The 24,563-nt window shown below is 41.4% G+C and overlaps 1 protein-coding gene across 1 annotated transcript in view; it reads left to right on the top strand.

Moving 5' to 3' along the window:
• The window catches only part of CUBN (cubilin), a 283,377-nt gene that overhangs the window by 110,543 nt on the left and 148,271 nt on the right, over window positions 1-24,563 (top strand). Inside the window, exons 28-29 of the mRNA XM_051820614.3 lie at window positions 2,454-2,604; window positions 22,562-22,743. Of these exons, the coding sequence (XP_051676574.3) occupies window positions 2,454-2,604; window positions 22,562-22,743 (333 nt within the window). The remainder of the gene's footprint in view (window positions 1-2,453; window positions 2,605-22,561; window positions 22,744-24,563) is intronic.

The following is a 24,563-nucleotide window of genomic DNA, read 5'->3' as shown; positions in this document are numbered from 1 at the left end:
CAGAGGTAGGTCTGTGCTCTGAGGAAGCTCACAATAGTAGGGGAGATAAGACGCAGTGCCTGTAACTAGAATGCACAGGGATTGTGACTATTTCCACAAAAGAAGTGCCAATGAAAAGCTGAGAGCTTTCAAAGGAAAACTAATTTATGGCTGACTATAGAGATTAGGGAAGCTGCATAGGGATGCTTTGTAAAATCTGGCTTTAAAGCTGTCTACGTTCACACCAATATATGTCCAACAATATTTTATATCATCACATTTCAGTAAATAAAAATAATTGCATCAGTTTGGAATTTATTGAATCCAGGTTATACATTTGCCCACAAACACATGAAAACACACACTCACACACACACACACAGAGATATATATGTACTGTTTAAGAGAACAATCAACGAACATAGTTTCCATTTTATTGTCATGGGCAGCTCATCCCAAGAGTAATTGGAACAAAGTGTTTAACTCCACAGGGAATTAAGAGACAACAGAATGGCCTGAGTTATGAGGAAGCCAGTCTCTTTGGGTTGTCGTTATCTTTCCCAATGGAAGGGAGATAGTACAGAGGTTTATTTCTTGTTTGTTTTTATTTTTAAATTTGGACATATGTATTTGTTGATGTTATTAAATAGGCAGAAAACGGGTGCACAATAGATTATATAAATACATTCATGGAAAGATGGGCAAAGACCTCAGCAGAAAAACTCCAAGGCAAGAAATAAAAATGCTCAGTAAACATGGACATCTGTATTTAAACTCAAATTCTAAAGTAATCAAGATAACACAAATGAAGATTACCAAAAACAATTTTTCACTCTGATCACCAGTGTAAAAAATAATATCATTCATAATAAAAAATATTTCGGTGAAAGAAACATGTCTGTAAACTACTGGTGGAAGCATAAATTGGTATAAATTTTCTGGTAAGAAATTTAATAATATTATTTCAAGAGCCATAAAAGATTATACTTTCACTGATATCCTTTATAGCAATCTTTTTAAAGAAACATTGAAACTCTCAAATATTTAAACTGACAAACAAAATTGGAAATACCTAAACAACAATAGAATTGTAATGTAAATACAGTAGATTAGTGGCATTTTTTTTGACAGGCAGAGTGGACAGAGAGAGAGAGAGACAGAGAGAAAGGTCTTCCTTTTCCATTGGTTCCATTGGTTCACCCCCCAATGGCCGCTGTGGCTGGCGCATTGTGCTGATCGGAAGTCAGGAGCCAGGTGCCTCTCCTGGTCTCCCATGCGGGTGCAGGGGCCAAGGACTTGGGCCATCCTCCACTGCACTCCCAGGCCACAGCAGAGAGCTGGACTGGAAGAGGAGCAACCGGGACAGAATCTGGCGCCCTGACCAGGACTAGAACCCCGTGTCCCGGCACTGCAAGTGGAGGATTAGCCTATTGAGCCGTGGCGCCGGCTGAGGTTAGTGGCATTTTAAACCACCTTTAGAAATGTTTCAACCTTGGGACTCGTACTGTGGAATAGTGGGTAAAAGCTGCTACCTGCAGTGCCATCATCCCATGTGGGTGCTGGTTCCAGTCCTGACTCCTCCACTTCCGATCCAGTTCTCTGCTATGGCCTGAGAAAGCAGTAGATGGCCCAAGTCCTTGGGCCCCTGCACCTGTGTGGAACACCCCGAAGATGCTCTTGGCTCCTGGCTTTTTGTTCAGCACAGCTCTGGCTGTTGCAGCCATTTGGAGAGTGAAACAGTGGATAGAAGACCTCTCTCTGATTTTGCCTCTCTGTAACTCTGCCTTTTCAAATAAATAAATCTTTTTTTAAAAAAAGATATCCTTAAAAAGAGTCCAAGCCCAATATTTAATGACATACTTAGTATTAAAAGTCAAAGCAATTAAACATGTAGCCTGAATTTATGCACACACATATATACCTGCACACACACTCATATATATATATGCAATTACATAAATGAAAAACATTGACAAAAGAAATTTAGGGTGTAAAACTATGAACAATGTTTGTCTTTAATAGGATTAATCATTGTATTTTCCTTTTTCATATATTTTAAAGTCTGACATTTTTAGTTATTATTTATTTTAAAAACTACATCTTGTAATTGTGGTAGCTGCTCCTCACTGAGCATCTCCTGTGCATCGTTGATAGGTGAAGGTAGCATGTTTGCCCTGTCATTTCCTGATTCTGTGCCTGGTTATACTTTGGACTTCCAGGTTGATATAAAACCAAAAATGAGTAGCTGAATTTTTCAATCTGTTGGACCTAGGAATGAGATCTATCCATCTCTAAAATCATCTTTAGGTAATTTTCTATTTTAAATTCTTGTGTTAAACCTCTTGTATTCAATCCAGCTCAGCCAATTTGTCTCCAATTTTTGAACCAAGGCCCAGCTTTTGCTCCTGAGTAGACCTGGCTTTTTCCGTAAGACAAGCCAGGTCTTACATTGGGCTGTTTCTCTGTGATTTCAGCTCTATGATGGATCACAGCGGATAGGGCGCTACTGTGGAGCAAATAAACCCACGCCAGGGGGTACCACAAGCTCCAGGCTTCAAGTACTGTTCCATACCGATGGAGTGAATCACAACGAGATGGGATTTCAGATGCAGTGGTTCGTTCAAGGTAAGCCCTGTGCTGATTTCAGTTGGATTACTTTGTTACATGAGAATGGGTCCTTTCCAATTCTAGCCTTGAAAACAACACCATCAACAAACAACGGAAAGTAGGTAATCATCTAGTGCTAGGCTTCAGAAAATTCATGCAGACACTAGTAGAACTTGGAGAGTCAAATCCTCAGAGATGAGAGAAGAAGTGAAGTCAAAGTGGGCACAACCTTTCTGCTTACAATGGAATTATGTCCCCATAAGTTGAATATAAAGTAAGGCAAAATAGAAAAGATTTAGATAATGTTTAAGATGGGTTAAGTGATAAATTGCTTTAGAGAAGTAGGGTACAGAATGAAGTTTCTAAGGATGGAGACCTTGGTATAGCAAGCACATTGCAAAGTGGAATGGAAGTCTTGCCAGGTGCAGTGGAATACAATGAGAATTAAGACTCACCTTGATTTTGACATTTGGTAGAGAAAGAATGATGGGGATGGATGAGCAATTATAAGAGTCAATCAGAGGGGCTGGCATTGTGGCCTAGAAGCTTAAGCCACTGCCTACAGTGCTGTCATCCCATATGGATGCCAGTTTGAGTCCCGGGTACTACACTTTTGTGATCCATCTCCCTGCTAACGCACTTGGGCAAGCAGCAGCAGATGGTCCAAGTGCTTGGACCCCTGCCACCCAAGTGGGAGACCTAGGGGGCATCTGTCCTCTGGCTTTGGCCTGGCCCAGCCCCAGCCATTTGCGCCCATTTGGGGAGTGAATCACTGGTGCTTTCTCTCTGTCTCTATCCCTCTCTCTGCCTTTCAAATAAATAAAATAAATTTTAATAAATAAATAAAATAATTTTTTTAAAAAAGTCAATCAGAGATGAGCAGAAGGGAAAGAAGAAAAGGTCTGAGAGAGGAGTAAGAGCAGCAAATTCACCTGGATGCTCGATGCCAAGGGCATGCTGAAAAGAACAGGGACACATCAGAGGCCACTACAAATCAGTGGTTCAGGGAGCAGGTGGAGATAATCATTCCTCCAAAGATGAAAAGTTCTTCTCAACAAGAGCTCTGACACTTCACAGTTGACCTCTTGTGGACCAGTCTGCAGACAGACGGCCCCAGAGCAGTGTTTTCAAAACATATCCCCAAAGAGCAGCAGCACCTGGAGCTTGTGAGAATCCAGATTCTTAAACCTCATTCCAGACCTACTGAATCACAAGCCCTGAAGGTAGTCCCAGTTATCTGTGTCTTAACTGATCTCCTTAGCGATTAAAGTTTGAGACCCACTGGCCAAGAGTGATCCAGCCTTGAAAAAATGCATGCAGTCCTTGTGGGTATTCTGGAGGCAATTCTTAGCCAATTTGTTAGAGCTCATTGTTGTATTCCAATGGATTGGACAGAGAAGTGGAGTTGTAATGTTATAAAAGGAATCAGCACAGATATCTAAGCTGTGGTCCTACTGGCAATATCTGGGGTGTGCCCTGGTAGATGTGAGTGTTGTTCACATTGTAGTACGCTCAATATATGAATCTCAGAGCTATGTGCAACTGACCTATAACAGATACCCTATTTGTCATGACATAACCCCTTTACTTACAATGGGGTTATGACCCAATAAATCCATCATAAGTGGAGAATATGTAAGTAAAAAATATATTGACTGCAGTTAACCTACTGAGCACCGTAGCTCATCCTCGCCTGCCTTAAATGTGCTCAGAACACTTATATTAGCATACATTTGGGCATAATTATCTAACACAAAGCCTATTTTATATAACAAAGTATTAAGTATAAAATTGAAACTATGGTTTCTACTGCATGTGTATCACTTTCCAAATATTGTAAAGTCAAAAAATAGTAAGTTGAACTATCATAAGTTGGAGAACATCTGTTTATACTTAAAAGAATGTTAAATGTTTTAAGGTCTTGAACTGGGGACTGAGTGTATTTCTTAAAATGTAAATGTGCAGTTTTCCATATTTAAAAATACTCAGTGGTAATCCCCAAAGCTACTTGTAGCTTAAAACATAGATTTTGAATTCCCCAAGTAAATGATCTGTGATAATTAAGCTTGTGTAAGTTGTGAACCTTCATCTTCATCAGGTGGGTCAGTTTAACCTTGGAATGGTTAATTTATTAATCCATTAAATAAAACAATGCAGTTGATTTACACCTGCAATACAGTCTACCTCTGGTCTTCTAGGACTCAGAAACAGCATGACTAAGTAAACTAGAGGCAGTGTGAAAATACATAGAATGGAGAGGAGAAACTCCTGAGAAATGACCAAGAATTCCAGGGCTAGGGTTATTCTCTGCAGCAGCAGGGTCCCTCGGACACTCATGTGTACTTGAGTTAGTGAGAACCTTGCTTTCGAGAAGACTCCGATTCAGGAGGTCTGGGGTAAGGCCCGTTCAGCTGCATCTCTAAACAAGCACACAAGGCAATGCTGATGACAGTGCTCTGTGGACCACACTTTGAGGAGCAAGGTCAGAATGAGTGTGAAGCTTGGAGGAGGAAAACAATGGGATGACAATATGCCCAAGGGACTGGAGAATGCTTCTGAGGTGCTCAAAGGGCTCACTGTCCTAACAGTTTGTCTTAATGGTGGTAGGAAGGGAGCTGGAGCCCTGGAAGAGAGCCTCACTGCATCGCAGATCCACAGGGGAGAAAGCGTCCCAGGGGACAGAAGGTGGAGCTCAGGAAGCGATAATCAGGAGACTTAGCCTAGGGCTTTGGGGAGTGGTCTTTGGCCCTAGATGCACGTAGGAATCGCCAAGAAGTTTTAAACTGGGATTCAACTGTTCATCAGTGGGGCCTTGGCTATTGCTAATTGTTAAACTCTAAGTGTTCATCTTTGTAGTCAGGAGAGAGAGAGAGTTTCAGGAGCCTTGCTTTCACTGATTCTTTCTCCTCAGGGGTTCATTCCCTCTCCCCTCCAGGCTGTTCTAGCCATCCTAGCCCAAGGCCTCCCTGAGGAGCCTGACAGAGCAGTCACTATTAGCTACACTAGGATTACTGTATCACTTGGTTCTTCCAGCCAACATGCAGAGTCCTCTGATGAAAGCTCTGAGTTTTTGTTGGGAAAAAAGTTTTTTCTACCAGTTCTAGTTGGAATCAGTCTTTTTTGGGGGGAGTCAAAGACACCCTCTGTCCATTCTCTTTTCCTGTTTACTGTTTCAAAACTTTCCCTCTGCTACTGAAAGATTGCTAAGCTTAGAGCCAGAGTTGTGCAACAAAATTTTGCCAGCTGAGGCCAGCCCTGAAAATAAAAAAATGTTTTAAACTCTGTGCTACTCACTATGTGTAGGTTATATTTGGGAAGAACCTTCTGGAAGGGGGTTGTTAATAGCTTAGGTCTGTACAAAATTAGCAGAGTATCACATTCTGTAGTCAGGCAGTGTCACAGGTACTCAGAGGTTGTACTCTGCACCTGCACTATGTTTTCCATTTGAGATGGCCTGAGAAGAGGAATCAGCAAAGAAGAAAAGGATGAGGAAAATGTTCTTCAAGGGGAGAGCACCCCCATTTTTTTTTATCCATTGGTGCTAAACTGAACATATCAATCATGATTTGTCATTTATCCGTTTGGTCCTTTAGAACTTCTAAGGAACTCATTTGTGCCATGTATTGTTGTGGGGCTGAGAACACACAGTGGCTAGGCCAGCAGGCATGATTCCTTCTTACAGGCTCGTGGGAGAATAGACATCAAGCATAAGCACACAAATACATAATCAGAAGTGTGATAAACGCCATGAGTGGATACACAGGAGATCTGACCTGGATGGGGCAAGCAGTCAGAAAAGTCTCCTATGAGAATGGGAGCTGGGAACGAAAATCTAAGCAACAAGCAGGAGTTACGAGGCAAAGAGTAGAAAGAAGAGGGTGGAAGGTAGAAAAGAAGGCCTCTGGAGGGAGGCAGCAGGGAAAGCAAGAGGGACTGGAAAAGTCAGGAGCAGCTGGGGGCAGGGACTCAGACAGCCATGGCACCAACACCCTCTTTCCTCCTGCAGATCTGTCATATTTCACAGATGAGTTCTGAGTAGAATCTGAAAGAACCAAAGCAACATGGCACATTGTTGGACTTAAAATACAAAATGAATATTAAAATCACTCTCACTTTTCAAGCCCAATAGTAGTATTTTAAAGTGTGTCTTTCTGAGTGTGTAACAGGTCAGCAGAAAACAATTCAGGAAGATAATCTCTGCGGCCCCAATAGGTGTCACTCAGGACCTGCTGTGTGACACTGGCCCTGAGCAAGTGGCTTTAAACCCCTAGCCTATTTGCATCAGAACCAAATCACCTTTCAGGCCTTCTTTTCCCTCTCACTCTTTTCCAAACTCTGCAGTAAGAACTCAAAAGAAAGTTCTGCTTGGAGAGTTTAAAATCTCCGGAGACACCATTTCCTGAGCACGGCTGCTGAGAAAGCGTCCCTACACACTCCCTTCATTTCACTAACGAATAAATAAACCCTTTTACAGAATGCGCTTTGTCGCCTGCACAAATCTCCTATTTGCTTTGAGAAGAGATCCACAAAGGGGCTTTCTCTGTGGGTCCATTTTGAAAGTGGCTCTGTGGACGTGAGATGAAGCCACACCGCCTGGCCATTATGCGGGCCCTCAAAGAAAGTCCCACCCTGGAAAGAAAGAAATGGCCACAGTGGCCCTGCCTCGCTAATCGGTTCACAGGACTGGGCATTGACAGCATTGTCCAGGAGCTGCGCCGGGCCTCTGTCAGGGTGCTGCAGGGGGATACAGAACTTTCCATGAGCTGTGTGAATAGGGGCCTCCCAGCCAGCTGCACACACCCCTCCCCGCTCCTCCTCCTGGCTTCCAGAGGCCTTCTTTCACTTGGCAATGGAATCCAGCATATAAACAAGGTCAAGGAGCTTTGTGAGTGAAAGACTGACATTTGGGAAGGGAGGGAAGCCTTCAGCTGGGAGCCAGCAGGGGAGGGCTAAGTGGTGATCAGGAGGTGATGTCACTCTGGGTCTCCACAAAGGAAAGTGTGGCCTTTTCTTTGGGGGGATAGATGACATCAGCCTCTCAAATGGGGCTGTTTCTTTATATCTTTCTTTCCTTTTTTTTTTTAATGAGATTTTTCAAGTCTTGAGAGTTTTCAGATTGGTGTGGGGAGAGCATTTTTAGAATTGTTTTACCATCTTCCATGACTCAGTCTGAAAAGAAACCAACAGCTCTGGGCTGCCTGTGGGCCTGTGATGGTGCTCCAGAGGGCTGTTTTATCATTTGTTTGTTTGTTTTGTTATTGTTGTTTGTTTGTTTAAATATTTTTGTATTTATTTATTTGAAAGGCAAAGTGACAGAGGGAGAGAGAGAGCGCACGCTTCCATCTGCTCTTTTTCACTGTCCAAATGCCTGCAACATGAGGCTGGGCCAGACTGAAGCCAGGAGCCAGTAACTCTATCTGGTCTCCCTCGTGGCTGGTAGACACCCAAGTACTTGAGCCATCATGCACTGCTTTCCTGGACGCGTTAGCAGGGAGCTGGGTCAGAAGCTGAGTAGCCAGACCCCTCGGCACTCCCATATGCAGTGTGGCATTAGTAAGCATCAGTTTAATCTGCTGGGCCAGAATGCCGACCCCTGCAAAGGGCTTTTTACCCAGATTTCTAGAGCACTGGCAAGGGGCTCCCACACGGCCAGTCTTCATCCCAGATCTCTTTCTCTCAAATGGCTTTTGGTCATCTGTCGTCTGTGTTTATTGTTGGTCTTTCAGGGGAATTCCTTTTCATTGTCATTTTTCTTCCTTTTTATGACTTGGAATATGTGTGATAGGATTTTTACAGAGGCTCACCCTTTGAAGACAAAATATTTCATTTCTTGTAATTCTGTTATCTCATATAAGAATACTTATCTTAAGAATGCAAAGCAATCACCCATAGAGTATCAAGGTAAATTAATTGGACTCTATGAGCTCTGCCGGCCTTGTAAAAAGTGGACAGCTTGCAGCTGTGAATCACGTTAGCTTGATTGCATACAACCTCCGTACACAGGCATTTATTGAGAACAAGTTTTCCATTCAGTCATTCATTCACCCAACCAACCAACCAACCAGCCTTCATAAGTTTGTTCATTACCAGGCCTAGGCTTGGTGTTTGGAATGTAAGGATCGTTCGTTTGTGCAGGCTGTTTGATATGACTGGGTGGCATAAGTAATAGAAGGTTGTTCTCTAGCATTCTGGAGTCATTTGAGATCAAGGTGTTGACAGGGTTGGTGTCTCCTGAGGCCTCTCTCCATGGCTTGCAGACTGCTGTCTTCTCCCTATGTCCTCACGTGGTCTTTCCTCTAGACACACATATCTTGATGTGTCTTTGTGTGCCCAAGTCTCCTCTTCTTATAAACACACCAGTCAGATTGGATCAGGGCCTGCTCTAACAGTCTCATTTAAATTAACTACCTCATTGGGGGCCCCATTTCCAAATCCAGTCACTTTCTGGGGCTGGGACTTAGCAATTCCATGTGTGTCTTTTGGCAAGGACACAATTCAAGACATAATACAGAGAAGACGGACAGTATCCTTTAGTCCAAGGAGTTAGTTCACTGATAAGGGAGACACACAGATCAAGCCCAGGAACCCGTCCTTAAGACCTGATGCAATGGGATCCCAGACATGAATAGCCAGGTCAGCCTGTGAGCGTTTGAAAGGTCCTCCACTTAGCTTTGATCCGGCCTGTGCTTTAAATAATGATGGTAGAATTAATCAGTAGGCAAATTTCTGCACGAGGGAAGTGCTTCTAAGTGCAAGCAGTAAGGCCTGAGCACACACAAGCTTCCCCAGCACTTCTGCAAGAGTCACATTTTCACCTGGGGCAGCATCACCCCTCCTTCCCTCCCCTCCCAGGAGATAAAAATTGGACTTGGAGGGAAAAAGAGAAAAATATATTATTCTTTAATGTGTAAATGTACATATAAGGTTCGGGTTGTATGTGTGTATGTAGGTAAGTGTGTGTATACTACATAACAGATATACAAGATATCAGTATCAGTATTTTTAAAATGTCCTAGGAGATGATTTGGAAATAAACTAACTAAAAAGGCTGCTTAGGGGGCTGATCATGAGCAAAATGTTGAGAAATGCTGAGTGAAGATGAGTGATAGAAGTTGAGGCATGGCAGGTTGTCAGAGACCGATAGACAAGAGATGGTGCCATAGCTTACATTTTACTCTGCCGTTGAGGAAAGACCACAGATACACTGGATGCAGAAGCAAGGAATTCAGTGATGTAGATGGACGTACATGTTAGGATAGTACCTCTGGAAAGTAGAAGGATGCAAAAGCAGGGGAGGAGATAGGGAGATGGGGTGACTAGTTAGGGGACTACTAAACCAGAGCAGGAGGCAAGAAAATTAGTAGAGGGGGAAGCAATGTGTTAAGGAGATGTTTAGAAGGTGGGATAGGCAGAATTGCTGGCAGAGCAGAAGTGTGTGAATCTATGAAACAAAGGGAGGGTTCCTGGATAATTCCCAGTCTTCCCTGTTGGTGCCATCACCCATAGATAGGGAATCCTGGAAGAAGACCATGCTGGATAGCTCTGAAGTGTTCAGGGGAAATTCCTTGGGGCAGTTGCCAATGGTGGGTATGGAAATTAGATGAGGATTGGGAGCAGAGAAAGAGATTTTGGAATTAATCACATCAGTGAATTTGGAGTTGTGAACCTGATCAGATTTAGTCCAAATCTATGCAAGATATTTGAAGGAATGTAAAAGAAGTGCCATGTTAATCTTTGTCTTCAAGGCATGTATAACGTGTTTTAAGAAGCAGAGTTGTAGACAGGGCCGGCGTGGTGGTGCACTAGGTTAGTCCTCTGCATGCGGCACTGACATCCCATATGGGTGCTGGGTTCTAGCTCCGGTTGCTCCTCTTCCAGTCCAGCTCTCTGCTGTGGCCTAGGAAGGCAGTGGAGGATGGCCCAAGTGCTTGGGCCCCTGCACTCGCATGGGAGACCAGGAAGAAACACCTGGCTCCTGGCTTTGGATCGGCATAGCTCCGGCCATGGCGGCTGGCCATTTGGGGAGTGAACCAATGGAAGGAAGACCTTTCTCTCTGTCTCTCTCTCGCACTGTCTGTAACTCTACCTATCAAATAAATAAGTAAAAATCTTAAAAAAAAAAAAAAAGCAGAGTTGTAGAATATTAACAGAAGTGCTCATTTGTGAGGTTTCAGATGTGAGGCTGGTAAGGAAGCCATGAGTCGTTGGGTAAATATTCATGGACTCTGAGATTTTAGAACCTTCCAGAACCATCAGAGCAAGAACTAATAGGCAATTCCTGGGTCAACGTGAGCAAAGGAGGAGGTAGAAAGGACCACGACGTAATAATGACAGCAGGATGTAAGGCTACCCGGTCTGTAGGGGCTAGACTTTATAGAACTCTGAAGGTCAGCCAGTCTAATATAAACCTAATGTGATAAGGAATAGGGAATCAATGTTGTTTTAGAGCAGGAGTGGGAAATGCCAGGAGAGATTATAGTTGAAGAAATCGTGGACTATGGGGTACTAGGGACCCAAGGGGACCATTGTGAGTCATGAGGGTTTACAGAGTTGAGATGACGAAAATCTAGGGGGGAGTAAGACCTTAATGAGTCCCCAGCTAAGACACTGAAGGACTAAGTGGCCAGCAATAAGCAATGTGACAAGCAGTGACATACAACATTAATACCAATTGCCACTTTTTTTTCTTAGTAATTTCCTTAAAGTTCATAACTGAAATGTAGGATCATTATTACTGACCTTTTCATGTTTGAAAATTATTGTAGCACTTTAAAAAAAAGATTTATTTGAAAGTCAGAGTTACAAAGAGAGAAGGAGAGGTGGAGAGAGAGAAAGGTCTTCCATCCATTGGTTTACTCCCCAGTTGGCCGCAATGGCCGGAGCTATGCCGATCCAAAGCAAAGAGCCAGGATCTTCTTCCAGGTCTCCTATGTGGGTGTAGGGGCCCAAGGACTTGGGCCATCTTCTACTGCTTTCCCAGGCCATAGCAGAGAGCTGGATCGGAAGTGAAACAGCTGGGACTTGAACCGGCGCCCATATGGGATGCTGGCACTGCAGGTGGTGGTGGCTTTACCCTCTATTCCACAGCGCGAGCCTCTGTAGCACTCTTTTTATTATTGAATGACCATTCTGTTGTCTGTTCTGATCCTTATTTCTGTATAGTACAAAAATTCACACCAAACTAAAGATACGAGGTTCACAATAAATGTGGTTTTTATGAATTGTGGTCAACAAGGATTCCAGGGCTGGGCTGTGAATCAGACCATCTGGCCTCAGAAATTGCTTTCACAGTGTTGCTTCCTGCCAAACTGCGATAGAATGTCCCAGAGGAATGGCGAAGCACCTTTCCGTCCGCCTCTAAAGCAACCTTCTTTATGATCAAGGACGCTTCAGCTCCTTTCACCTAGTCTGTATGCAACCTCTTGGGAAAGACACACAAATAAAACACAGAATCCCATGGATGCTTTCTTCTAATAATGTGAGATGAGATAAATCCTGCCTTGTTTGGGTAGAGACTTAAGCAAAAGAGAAACTTTTAAAAACCACTACTTCCATTTGAGTTATTTCCCTAAATACTGACTAGACTTTCTTTCACATTTATAAAGCTGTATCCAGTCCTGTTATAGGTATTTGAGCCTATTTGATATTTTGGACTTTTATCTTCTTGATCTTTTAAAAATATTTTTAAATATAACAAACTGGAAGTGAATATTATCTTGAACTGGAGCCAAAGCACATATTTCTACATTGTGATACTATCTGATTTTTATTTAAACAAATTCTCATTCCTATCTTTTTACAAAGAACTCCTCAACAGACAATCCTTTCTTTTTTTAAATCTGTTTATCAGTAACTCCCCTTTGTTAAAATAGAGTATTATTTTACAAAGAAATCCTGGAGCTCTTTTTGCCTTGCTTCAGAGCTTGTCAGCAAGGCCCTAGCAGTCAGAGGGAGCATGAAACATGGTCAGACTTTCCAGAATGAGTGGAAAAAGCTAAATCCTGACATTTTCAGCTTCCTTGACAACAAGAGTAAATATACACAACCTCGACCTTCACTTAGTGTTGCCACTCAGTCTCATAACTAGCAAGGGCCTTACCTCCCAATTCCCATGTTGCTACTGTTTGAAAAGTTGGAGTTCTCTTTCCATTGCCAATCTCTGAGACAGTTACAAAAAGAAAAAAATAACCCTTGAACAGCCATGACCTTCCCAAATCATATGTTGCACAATTTAGAACAGTCCTTGAGATCTGAGCCAAAAGAAGGGCTTTCTCGAATCTTCTGTTTGTGTTCTGGTTTCCTAGCAACAACAGCTCTGACAGAAGTTGCATTTACTTTCCAGGGGAGTCCATGTTTTTTTAAAAAAAAAAAAAACCATACAATTGTGTCGTGTGTGTGTGTGTGTGTGTGTGTGTGTTTTCAGTTTCAAATATTATAGCAGCCAAAACTGACTAAGCCAATACAGAACATATGTGATGTTCAAAGCAGGACATTAATTTTTGTACTCAGAGGTTTCTCTTTTTCAGTAGTTACTTAAGTCTTCATATTTCTCTCAAATATTAACATATCCAAGGAGCTTCTTTTTGTAATGCCACTAGCCCTCATTGTCTCTCAAAACAAAGAAAGAAACTTTGATGTGGAATAGGAACTACATGGCAGAAGTTAGCTGGTAGAGTTTGATGTTCTGTGTGTAAGTCATGACGTTGAGATACTTTTTCCCTGATATTTTTTCTTCTAGTTGTACAGACTACTCACAAGCTAAATTACAGAGGTTTTCACATCTAAATGTAATTTACCTTTAGAAATTGACTATGATAAAAGTCTGTTATATTTTCCTATACAAAGTAGATGAAAATGATTAAAAGTACTTACTGCATTAATTTCTACCTCATTTATTATTACTGTTGTTGTTGGCATTATTTTTACAAAAATTATGTTCCTCATGCACTATACTTCAAAAATGTTATCTCATGCTTCCTTCTAATACTTTTCTTAAGTAAGCATTATCATCCCCATATTATGGATGAGAAAACTGAGACAAGAACCATAGAGAAATTAAATAACTCACCAAAATTCACAAATCCTATAGGGGCTACAACCAAGATGCAAAACCAAATGTGTGGCACTGAGCTCCAAAGTGTGTGCTTTAAAAGAGCTACACTCTGCTGAAAAAACAAGTAATTATTCCTGACAACACTCCATTACGAAGATTAAATGATATTGCAATGCAAACGAGGTCAGAGCTTATACTAGATAATTTTATAACTAATTTCACATAATAGTAACAACGATTTTTAAAGAAATGTGGGCAAATTTCCCCAAGTCATTAATGTTCTAATTCCAAGGACTCCTTGCTAAATCAAACAATTAATTCTTTTTTCAAGTTCAACCAGCAATAAAATTTGAGAGAGGTGGGCAGTGACAGAGTACATAACTTGATAGAGGCCTAGCCCAGAATCTCTGATATTTGTCCATCCTTCAAAGCAATACTGTTTTATTGCGCATTTGAAAACTGTTCTTTTGGAGTTGCTACCTATGGCAGATAGCATTAACCAGTCTACGAGAAAGCAGAGGCAATCTAGTCTGATACAAGGTGTAGGTCCACAAACTGGCTTACCAGACGAGGGAATCAAAGTGAAAAGTGAAAGCCCAGTGGCCCCCAGAACAGACTGGCTTGATTCGGGGATGAAGTGGTCACCCGAGAATTTGGTTAATTTGGTTGTTTTGCCTCCCCTAAGCTAGGGACCTAACTGGATGGCTGCCTGCAGCCTTGGCCCTGTAGCCTTGGATGCTGCAATCCCTGAGAGCAATCTTATGGCTCAGGTTAGACAGAGCTTGGTGGGTCAGAGGGCACCACCGCCATCAGTGAGGTCCTGCCCATGTTTGTGCATTTGCTGGTGTGGAGTGACCTCCCTGTGGAGGAAAGGTTAGGCTGGTGGCGGGGGGGAGGGGGGGGTGGGGGTGGGGTTTGGGGAGGAGAACTATGCAGATCCCTGGGGGCTCACTGAGCTTGTCCCTGCAAGAGGCTGCCTACCAACATGATGAAATGGAAAGAACACAGGTTTAGAATAAATACTTCTAAATAGAATTGTGAGTGTTGTGCTTGGAAGCCACTCAAAGACAACATGTTTCTTCTTTCTCTGCCTGTTTGGGGGATGTCTTAAAGTAGCCATTTGTAGCCTTTGGCATTATTAATTATTTCTGGGGAAATTAGTATAGTCGCTTTGGTTTCATTTCATGTCCTTGGCAGATAATTTTATTATATTTTGTTTAGTAATATTTGATAATTTCAAAAATACCTGAGAGGTGGATTGATTTATCTTGAAGAATTATAAGCAAAACTTTCTACTGGGAAAATATTTTTAAATTTGATTTGAATGAGAAGATTGGAAGGAAATGGATGCAGTTAATCAAAATGGAAAGATGACAAGATCATCTTTACCTCTTTGGGTTAAAATAAAAGCTTTCATCATTTCATATATTTATAGGATATTAAAATTTATATTATGTGAAGACTCTTAAAATATTACTATCTTGAATTTATGCCCCTTTAGTGATATTCCATGGTGAAACACTTTAACATATAGAACACAGTATCTAAGATAGTCAGATGGCTATGCTAATTTAATTTTTAATATTTAGATGATACCTTATTTAGTAATTTAAATATCATTTTATTTCTATGGACAGCCTTGATTTCTTAGCTCCTTGTATCTATTTCTCAAGCCATTAACTTCATGTTATGGCTTATTTTTTCTATTTTGTTTTCTCTACCATTGCTAGATAAAAATCAGAAAAAATGGATTATCACAAATTGTGTGGCAGAGATGAAGTCCCTATGAAGACAAATTTTCTAAACCTTTACTTATTTCTCAATGCTAAAAGTCATACTTAACAGCTTCGTTCTTGACTGTACTTGTTTCCTGCTTCATAGGATGCTTGGCCCTGTGTCTCTAGTCTTCTCAATGGCAGACTTTTTCTCTTTTCTCACCTTATCCTTGACCAACCTTCAAATAAACTTTAGGATGAAATATAGGAATGAATCAATACAAGATGGAGTAAGAAGAGGTTACACATTTGCATGCTTTCAAATATTGCACTCAAGGTTGCTACCATTTTGTGCCTGCCTAGGAATTTGACCATCCCACTTACTAGGAAAACAATGGGGATACATTAACTTCCCAAGGCTGCTGAGTGACCCAAGATAACAGAAGTTGATCTTCTTTATTCTGGAAGTGGAAGTGCTAAGCCAAGGTGTAGGCAGAGCCATCGCTCTGAAGGATTCTCCTGGGAAAACTCTTTCCTTACCTCTTCTAACTTCTGCTAATTGCTGGCAGTTCTTGGCTTTCCTTGACATCCAGATGCTCAATCCCATCTCTGCATTCATCTTCACAAGGCCTCTTTCTGCATGTCGCGGTCCAAATCTCTCTCTTCTTGTTGTGTCGGATGCAGATCCCATCCTAATACAGTAATGGCCGCATCTGAACTTGATCACTTCTGCCAAGTCTATTTAGGCCAGATTCATAGGTTCCTGGTGCACATGAATTTGAAGGGATGCCGTTCAATCCAGTATGGGAGATCTATAGCTATGGACAGCCCTGTCCTCTCCTGAAAGCACCATGTTTTGTCCTCTTCTTTCTTGTTTCTATCTTCTCACTCTTTTTTTCTCATAGAAATTTAATGTTGTTTGACCTTCATTTTACCTGATTTCCTTCTCTGATTTCATTTCATACTCAGTCCCATTTGTGTGTCTATCCTCACCAAATATGTGCTAACTCACAGAATCTCTCACAAAGTGAATCTGCCAGTCCGCAGATCGTCCAATCCTTGTGAATTCTGTGAGCCCCGCCCCGGCCTTGTCTTCAGAAGGGCCAGTGATCTAGCTTTAGTTTTCTCTCCTCGTAGGACAGATGCCTGCCATTTACCTTTCATTTCTCAGGAGAGTGACCATGCACACTTCGAAATTGCTGAGGGATTAGCAGGTGACATCAAACCAGGAATTACCGACTTTGTAATTCTTAACTACAAGCCAGTCACCTTTAGACAACCCAGGCCATGTTGACAAACTCACATTCCTCATTACCTCCCCATTCTCTCTGACCTCAAAAAGGAGGCCTGTGTATTCCAGTAAATACAACAGAAAGAGTTTTTTTTTTTTTTTTTTTTTTTTTGCTATAGAAAAACTGTTAAAATGTTGAATGTATATGTTAATGACGTATGTGAGCATTATCCTTTATTGTGTTTAAAACTGTATTCTCTTTTATTGTACTATGACTTTTTGGCTTCATTTGGGCACCAACCACTGATTTCTCAGGCATTTCCCTCAGAAATGAGAGAACTAGGCTAGGGTTCTCATTGGCTTGGCTTTATCTTCATTTGTTCCAACCTGGATGGGCTCTGGCCATGTGACTTTCCAACTAGTCTCTGTCTTGATGCTGTTGGTCTCCAGATTATGGTATTCAGGAAATGCCCACTTTAAGCAGGTAGCCGCATATTTGCTTTTTAAATTTTGTACCTTTGATCTCGTTTAGCTGTTTCATTGCTTGTTTGCTTTTATTAAACGCACATACACACACGTCCACAAAAACTCCAGAATAGAATGTGCACAAGAGGCCATTAGTATATTTATTTTACCAGAGCTTTATAACTCATAACTTCTTTTAGACAAAAACAAAAACAGTGTTAGCAGCATTCTTTTGTGAAAAGTTTTAAATCACCTTCACAAGTAACCAGGGTTGGCAACAGCTTTTGACTCTCCCTTGTTGTGGATTCAGCGGATCAACCTGCTTCCTGCTGATAAGGGAAGCACTTCCTTTCAGCTGGTGCGTGGGAGTTTGGAGGAAAATAAAATCAAGTAGATTATCAGTCACCAGTGCTAAAAGTTTTGTACAGATTAACTATTTAAAACTGAAAAGCATATGATTCTCTTCAAGACATTATTTTATTCCAGTTCAACTGCCATCTAATGATGTTAATATATTAGATTTTGTCAGATTTGCCTCAAAGTCAATGAAAAGATTTTTCCAGTGTTTGCTTTCTCCATGTTGCTGTGGGGAGCTTTTCTTCAGTGGCCAGACAGAAGCTAATGAGGGCAGTGTTTAGCATTGCCTCCAGATAGTGCCTTTGGGCTGGCGTGTTCAGCATTCAACAAACCCTCACGGAGAGGACACAGAACTGGGAGTAGGAGGGTGCTGGTGTCAGAATATCTGAGTTTCCCCCTAAGATTTGCCATGATATGGGCAAGTCCCACACCTTTACTGAGCCTCACTTACTTATCTCTGAAATAGGCCTTACTTGTCCTTCTTGCCTACCTTACACTATCATTATGAATCTGAAATAAAACAATGTGCTTATTAAAAGCACTTTGAGGGTCTGGCGCCGTGGCTCACTTGGCTAATCCTCTGCCTGCGGCACCGGCATCCCATATGGGCTCCAGGTTCTGGTCCCAGTTGCTCCTCTTCCAGTCCAGCTCTCTGCTCTGGCCCAGGAAGGCAGTGGAGGATGGCCCAAGTGCTTGGGCCCCTGCACCCGCATGGGAGACCAGAAAGAAGCACCTGGCTCTTGGCTTCAGATTGGCTTGGCGCTGGCCATAGCAGCCATTTGGGGGGTGAACCAATGGAAAGAAGACCTTTCTCTCTCTCTCTCTCTCTCACTGTCTATAATTCTACTTGTCAAATAAATAAATAAATAAATCTTAAAAAAAAAAAAGCACTTTGAAATCTGTATACTACCCTATTAGTTTGGACTATCTTTTTAAAAAATTTGTTGTAGCGTAATGAACAACCCATCTTTACTTTTTCTCAGCTATTCTTGATGACCTTTTGGTCAGTTCCTGTTCTAGAACCAAGTCTCCCTCATCCCATAGCATGTTTGGATGGGGTGATTATCATATGCAAGACATTTAGCTGCAAACATTAGTTGATTATTCCCTTTAATTTATATAACCACTCTGTGAGATCAGTATTATGACAATTGGTGATAAAGAAACCAGTGATGTGAGATGTTGAATTATTTAAGAAGTGTCACAGCTGGTACTGGAAGCCCTTTTGTCTTCTGCCACAGCCCATGCATTGTCAGGTGGGCTGTGACGTGTCCAGAAGTTTTGCCATCTAACTTGCCAAGTGAGCAGTTCAGAAACCGTTTCCCCTCCATGAATTGGGTGCAGAGCTACTGTCTGTATTTCTCATAAATATGTAACTCTCAAGGAGCTCTTTGTTCACTGCACTGTACTACTCTCTTTGGCTAGTACTTGCAGCATTTAATCATTTTCTTCTTGGAAATTCCTTAGATATTTTTCTAAATCATTGGTATCCATTTTGGATTACAGGTATCCAGTTATAAAAAATTCTCTATTACTTTTATACTTTATTATTCCTTAAAGCAGACAGGGAACATGAGGAGGAGGAGATTGGTAGTCTAAACATCACCATGTCATTTCCTGATAGCTGTTGGTGGATACAATATCTTTCCTATCCAGCCTTTCCTATCCCTTCCTGTAACTCCTTGGTTACGAACTTAAAGTCCCAAAAATGATTGGCAGTTTCATGGTGGTTTATTTTTTATGTAATTTGCCACCAATTAACATGTAAAAGATAAAATAAAATGCACTGATTTTCTTTCAAATCAAAGGTGACTGAAATTGCTCTTTGCGAGCTGAAGGAGAAACAAAAAGTTTAAAAACCTACAGAAGGGTGTGTGTATGTATCAGCACTTCTGTATGTCTATAAAGTGGTATTTTTCCCCCAAGAGACATTAAATATATCTGGCATCAATATCACTGCTTATGCTATGACATATGCTCAATAAACACTTATTAAATGAGTGAATGAATGGATGAATGGAATTGAAAAATTATCACTTTCAAGATTTAGAAAGATAAAGATGGAAATAAATTTCTACCATAATTATTAAATTTAACTTTATTTTTTAGTACTTAAAATTTTGGCCAGAAACCACCACTAAGTTAACATATTCTTTTTTTTTTTTTTTTTTTTTTTAAGATTTATTGATTGATTTGAAAGGTAGAGTAATGGAGAGAGAGAGGGAGAGAGAGAGAGAGATCTTCCATCTGCTGGTTCATTTTTTAGATGACCACAACAGCCAGATCTGGGCCAGGCCACACCCAGAAGCCTGAAACTCCACCTGGATCTCCTACATGGGTGACAGGGACCCAAATACTTTACCATCACCAGCTATCTTCGCAGACATTATCAGGAAACTGGATCGGAAGTAGAGTAACAGGAACTCCAACCAGCATGCCCCAATATGGGATGCCAGTGTTCCAAGTAGTGGCTTAATCCGACGTGCCACAAAGCTGGTCCCTCTGTTTTTTTCTTGTGAACTTTTAAATCAGAATTGTTACTTTTTGATCTGTTAAACCTTGGAACTAATAAGAACATGAGAGAGAAAAAGGGAACTGGGAAAAGTTGTCAAACTCCAACAGGTTATTTCTCTCTTTCTCACTACCACATACATTTTTCCCCAACAACATATCACAAGATACACATTCATGTTTGCCACTGAAGAGAACAGAATATGACATACCTAAAAATAAAATTTTGCTCTTTTTTTTAAAAAACATGAACTTTTCTTGTTTGTTTTAAATTTGGGGGGAAAAGGCCACTATGGGTCAGAACTGTAATTTTTTAAAAGCATCACAGAATGCCAGGCATCTGATACTAGCAGTTCAGTTTGCAATGACTAGTTTCAGGGTATTAGTATCCTGTTATTTGTAAAGGAATTAACAAGGAAACCCAAAACAATTGGAAAAGACAGTGGAAAATTGTTATATAGTGTTTTAGATGAATCAGCTGTGATTTAAAAAATGATTGGCTGATGAACTGAAGCTAGATAAAATGCAGAAATTACATATTAAAAGTTCCATTTCCTTGTTTTCTATTATGTGGCCAGAGTTATTTTTCTTGAAAGATTTTTTCATTGGGGTATTTACTGTAAACAACTGATACTAAGAACCATATGAGCTACAAATGTAGATTGAAAGAAACTTGAATTAACTAGATGGCTTTCTTTATCTAGAATCTGTTTTGCTCACCTGCACTTTAAAAGGAGCCACATCTCCACACAATTTATAATGTTATCCACTACTCACCTTCAGAAAGCATCACTTTATGTAATATACTGCAAATGGGATATGCCCTGGAGTTGGGCAACCGTGCTGCAAATATATACAATGTGCTGATTTTGGCTTTAGAAATATTTTTCATCGGTTGTAATAGGACAAATATTTTCTAATCTTTTATGGTACTTATTTTTTTTTTAACTTTTATGATAGTCTATAAGCAATGTCAGCACATATCATTGTAAATGGCTGTTTTGCGGGCTTTCACCAGAAACAATGGTAGAAATCCCATAAGACATAGGAAAGAGTGCCCCATGCAGCAGCTTTTAAGTTGGAAACACAGAGGTTTTCTAGTGGAAGCAGGAGACCATGGCACTTTGGGCTAGATCATATGGCTTTGCCAAATCTAAGACTCTTTTTAATACTTCTCCTCAACTCTTGTTATTTAAACTGCGCAGATTCTGTATGAAAAAAATGTAATACATTTTAAATTCTAAAGAACTTTTTTTTCTAATTCACTGTGTAGGAGGAACTTGCATAGTGTAGATAGTAGACAAGATCTCAGATTTGCTCTCTCCTATTTGATGTCATGGTAGCTTAATTCTGTTCAGGTGAGAATGTGCCTTTATTCATAATGGATGAGCAAGTGCTATTATTTTTAAAAAGTCTTGGTGAAGACTTAAGTTTTCTTCTCTGAGAACATTGGAGGAGTTTAACAACCAATAAGTAATATTCTATAAAAAAAACAAAGGAGGCCAAAAAATGTTAACAGAGTAAAAAACATGCCTTTTTATTACCTAAAATTGCTATTGTAAAACAAGATGTTCTATCCTTTTCTTTCTAGCTTTGCTTCTAATAAGCTTTCTTCCAAATTTACCTATTCTATCAACTTTTCTCTCCCTATCCATACTGAAATCTCTATCTGAATTCCTGCAGTCCATGTGAGCACCTGTGGAGGGCAGGAATTAAATCCTCTGACTCAGGCAGATCAGATCCATTGATGTCCTGACTCTGCCACTTACAAACCAGGACACCTTGGACAAGATGCTTGCCTTCTGTTTGTGCTGATTTGCCCGCTTGTGAAATGTAGGTGTTAATAGCACCAACGTCATGTAGTCATTATGTGTATTAAATAGCAAAGGCCTGCAAAGCTGACTTGTCAGAGCCCAGGGAAGGGTGCCACTGTTTTACACTGTGCACCTTGTGTTGCAGCATCTGGTTACCTGCTATTGCAATCGGCCTGCCTTGCCTTCTTGGGTATGATAATATTAACAGTCATAAACATCAGCTGCTGTCTTTGTTCTTGGTGGGGTTTTTCTTTCTGTTTTTAGTTTTTTGCTTTTTAGATATGTTTCCTGGTTCAGGACTCCATAGTGTTAACTTTTTTTTTTTTCTTTCTGCAATGTCTTGTTTAAAGATAAGAACTTGTCACACTTAGAATTCTAGTCTTCATATCTAAAACAGAGTCAGATGCCATATGTTTACTACAAGGACATTGAAGACCCAGAGTTATGGAGCTCACAGTCTGACTCTACGCATAGAGTCTGGTTTAATTCCTACTAGATAAGTCTTACTTAAATATAATGAAGAAAATGTAAAATTAGAAAAATGTTTTGGAAAAAAGTGGCAAAGTGTTGATATGAAGAGAATAAGGACGAGGTATTATTTTACCAGGTGATATAAGCAATGTTTTAAAAATATATTTAGTAAGTTGTAGCCATAATTTTTTCTCTTTATCTTACAACTGCATAATTATAGCCTTATTATTATAACTTGGTGATCTTTTTCCTACATTAGGCAACATGCATTGACAATTATCCTGTGTGAGTTGGGTTTTGAATGGTTTCCATTTTCTGCTGCCCGCCGTGCTCTGACTGTGCCTTGCTGTTTTCATAGGTTGTGGTGGGGAGTTATCTGGAGCCACAGGCTCCTTCAGCAGCCCTGGGTATCCAGGCACTTATCCAGCCAACAAAGAGTGTATCTGGTACCTCACCACTGACCCTGGGAGCAGCATTCAGCTCACCATCCATGACTTCGATGTCGAATATCACTCAACCTGTGACTTTGATACCCTGGAGGTAAGCAGTACAATTATTTTTGCCGTGTTCCAAACTAAGAGGTAGAATGAGGAGTCACTGCCAAGATCTCACATTCTTTCCAGGGGTCAGCAACACTCTGTTCCTAGATTTTCTACTGTGTATCAGCCCTTCATGGGAATGTTGCTAGACATAGGGGATTAATGTCTTATTTTGAGTTTCCCACCAAGTAGTGCCTAAGGGCACTAAGTGCCTTGGCCAGGAAGCAGAAGCAGGAAAGGATGTGAGGACACACTGCATCATGGAACTAGTGCCATGAGCACCAGGGACTCAATCCTGCTGGGGCCATCTGAGGATCATCCCTCAAAGGCCAAAGGCTGCACCATCAGAGCCCCAGTCCTGATGAAGATTGTGTTTGAGATCATTAACAGTCCACACATACAGTCCCAGGAAGTCCCCTTAGCAAAGACAGTTGGAGCACAGCAGGTAACCCTCCCCACCACAGCTGCAGCTGCAAATGGCTTCCATAAAGCCACGCTCACTTACATAGTATGAGGCATCTCAAGATCAGAACTTTTTCAACACTACTGCAAAGGATGTATGTCGGAAAATTCAGATGAATTTTGAGAATCTTGGGCCCCCAAATTTCTTAGAATCAGCTTATTGCAAGAATTTAGTCAATAAGAATTTGGTCATTGGCTGTCGCCATGGCTCAATAGGCTGATCCTCTGCCTGCAGCACCAGCACCCCGGGTTCTAGTCCCGGTCGGGGCACCGGATTCTGTCCCGGTTGCCCCTCTTCCAGGTCAGCTCTCTGCTGCGGCCAGGGAGTGCAGTGGAGGATGGCCCAGGTGCTTGGGCCCTGCACCCCATGGGAGACCAGGAGAAGCACCTGGCTCCTAGCTTTGGATCAGCACAGTGCGCCGGCGGCAGCGGCAATTTAGGGGGTGAACCAACAGTAAAGGAAGACCTTTCTCTCTGTCTCTCTCTCTCTCTCTCACTATCCACTCTGCCTGTCAAAAAAAAAAAAAAAAAAAGAATTTAGTCATTAATGGCTTTCAAGTACACTAAAAAAAATCCCTCCACTACAACTATAGGGACTGCTACAACACCATGATAACAAGGATTCTAAATCTAGTAGAACTTCAATTCCATGAGGCTGGGTGTTTACATCCCCAGTGCTACAGAGTACCTGGGAAGCAGTCTACTCTCAATGTCTTTGTGGAATGCATGAATGAAAGAATCTAAATGGTTGTTTGACACACCACAATAATATACTTCCTTTTAGTAGTTTACAAAGGAATCTTGGCCGGCGCCGCGGCTCACTAGGCTAATCCTCCGCCTTGCAGAGCCGGCACACTGGGTCCTAGTCCCGGTCGGGGCACCGGATTCTGTCCCGGTTGCCCCTCTTCCAGGCCAGCTCTCTGCTGCGGCCAGGGAGTGCAGTGGAGGATGGCCCAAGTGCTTGGGCCCTGCATCCCGTGGGAGACCAGGAGAAGCACCTGGCTCCTGCCATCGGATCAGCGCGGTGCACCAGCCGCAGCGCACTGGCCGCGGCGGCCATTGGAAAGTGAACCAATGGCAAAAGGAAGACCTTTCTCTCTGTCTCTCACTGTCCACTCTGCCTATTAAAAAAAAAAAAAAAGGAATCTTTACATCCATACTCTCCTTTGAAGGTTAAATCATCTCAGAGGGTACAAGAAGGATTTTGTCCCCATTTTTAAGTTGTTGAAACCAAAGCTCAAAAGAGAAATGGTTTTTCTGTGACCACTTGGATGGTGAGCAGAAGAGGAGCTAAGAACTGGACCTGCTTACAACTCACCACTTCCCATGAGCCAGTACAAAACTGTAGACATGGGCAGT

Source organism: Oryctolagus cuniculus, chromosome 13, assembly GCF_051225735.1.
Source record: "Oryctolagus cuniculus isolate XC-2025 breed Fujian yellow rabbit chromosome 13, ASM5122573v1, whole genome shotgun sequence".
Taxonomy (NCBI): Eukaryota; Metazoa; Chordata; class Mammalia; order Lagomorpha; family Leporidae; genus Oryctolagus; species Oryctolagus cuniculus.
The sequence above is the reverse complement of the archived record's forward strand: the minus strand, read 5'-3'. Positions and strand labels throughout refer to the sequence as shown.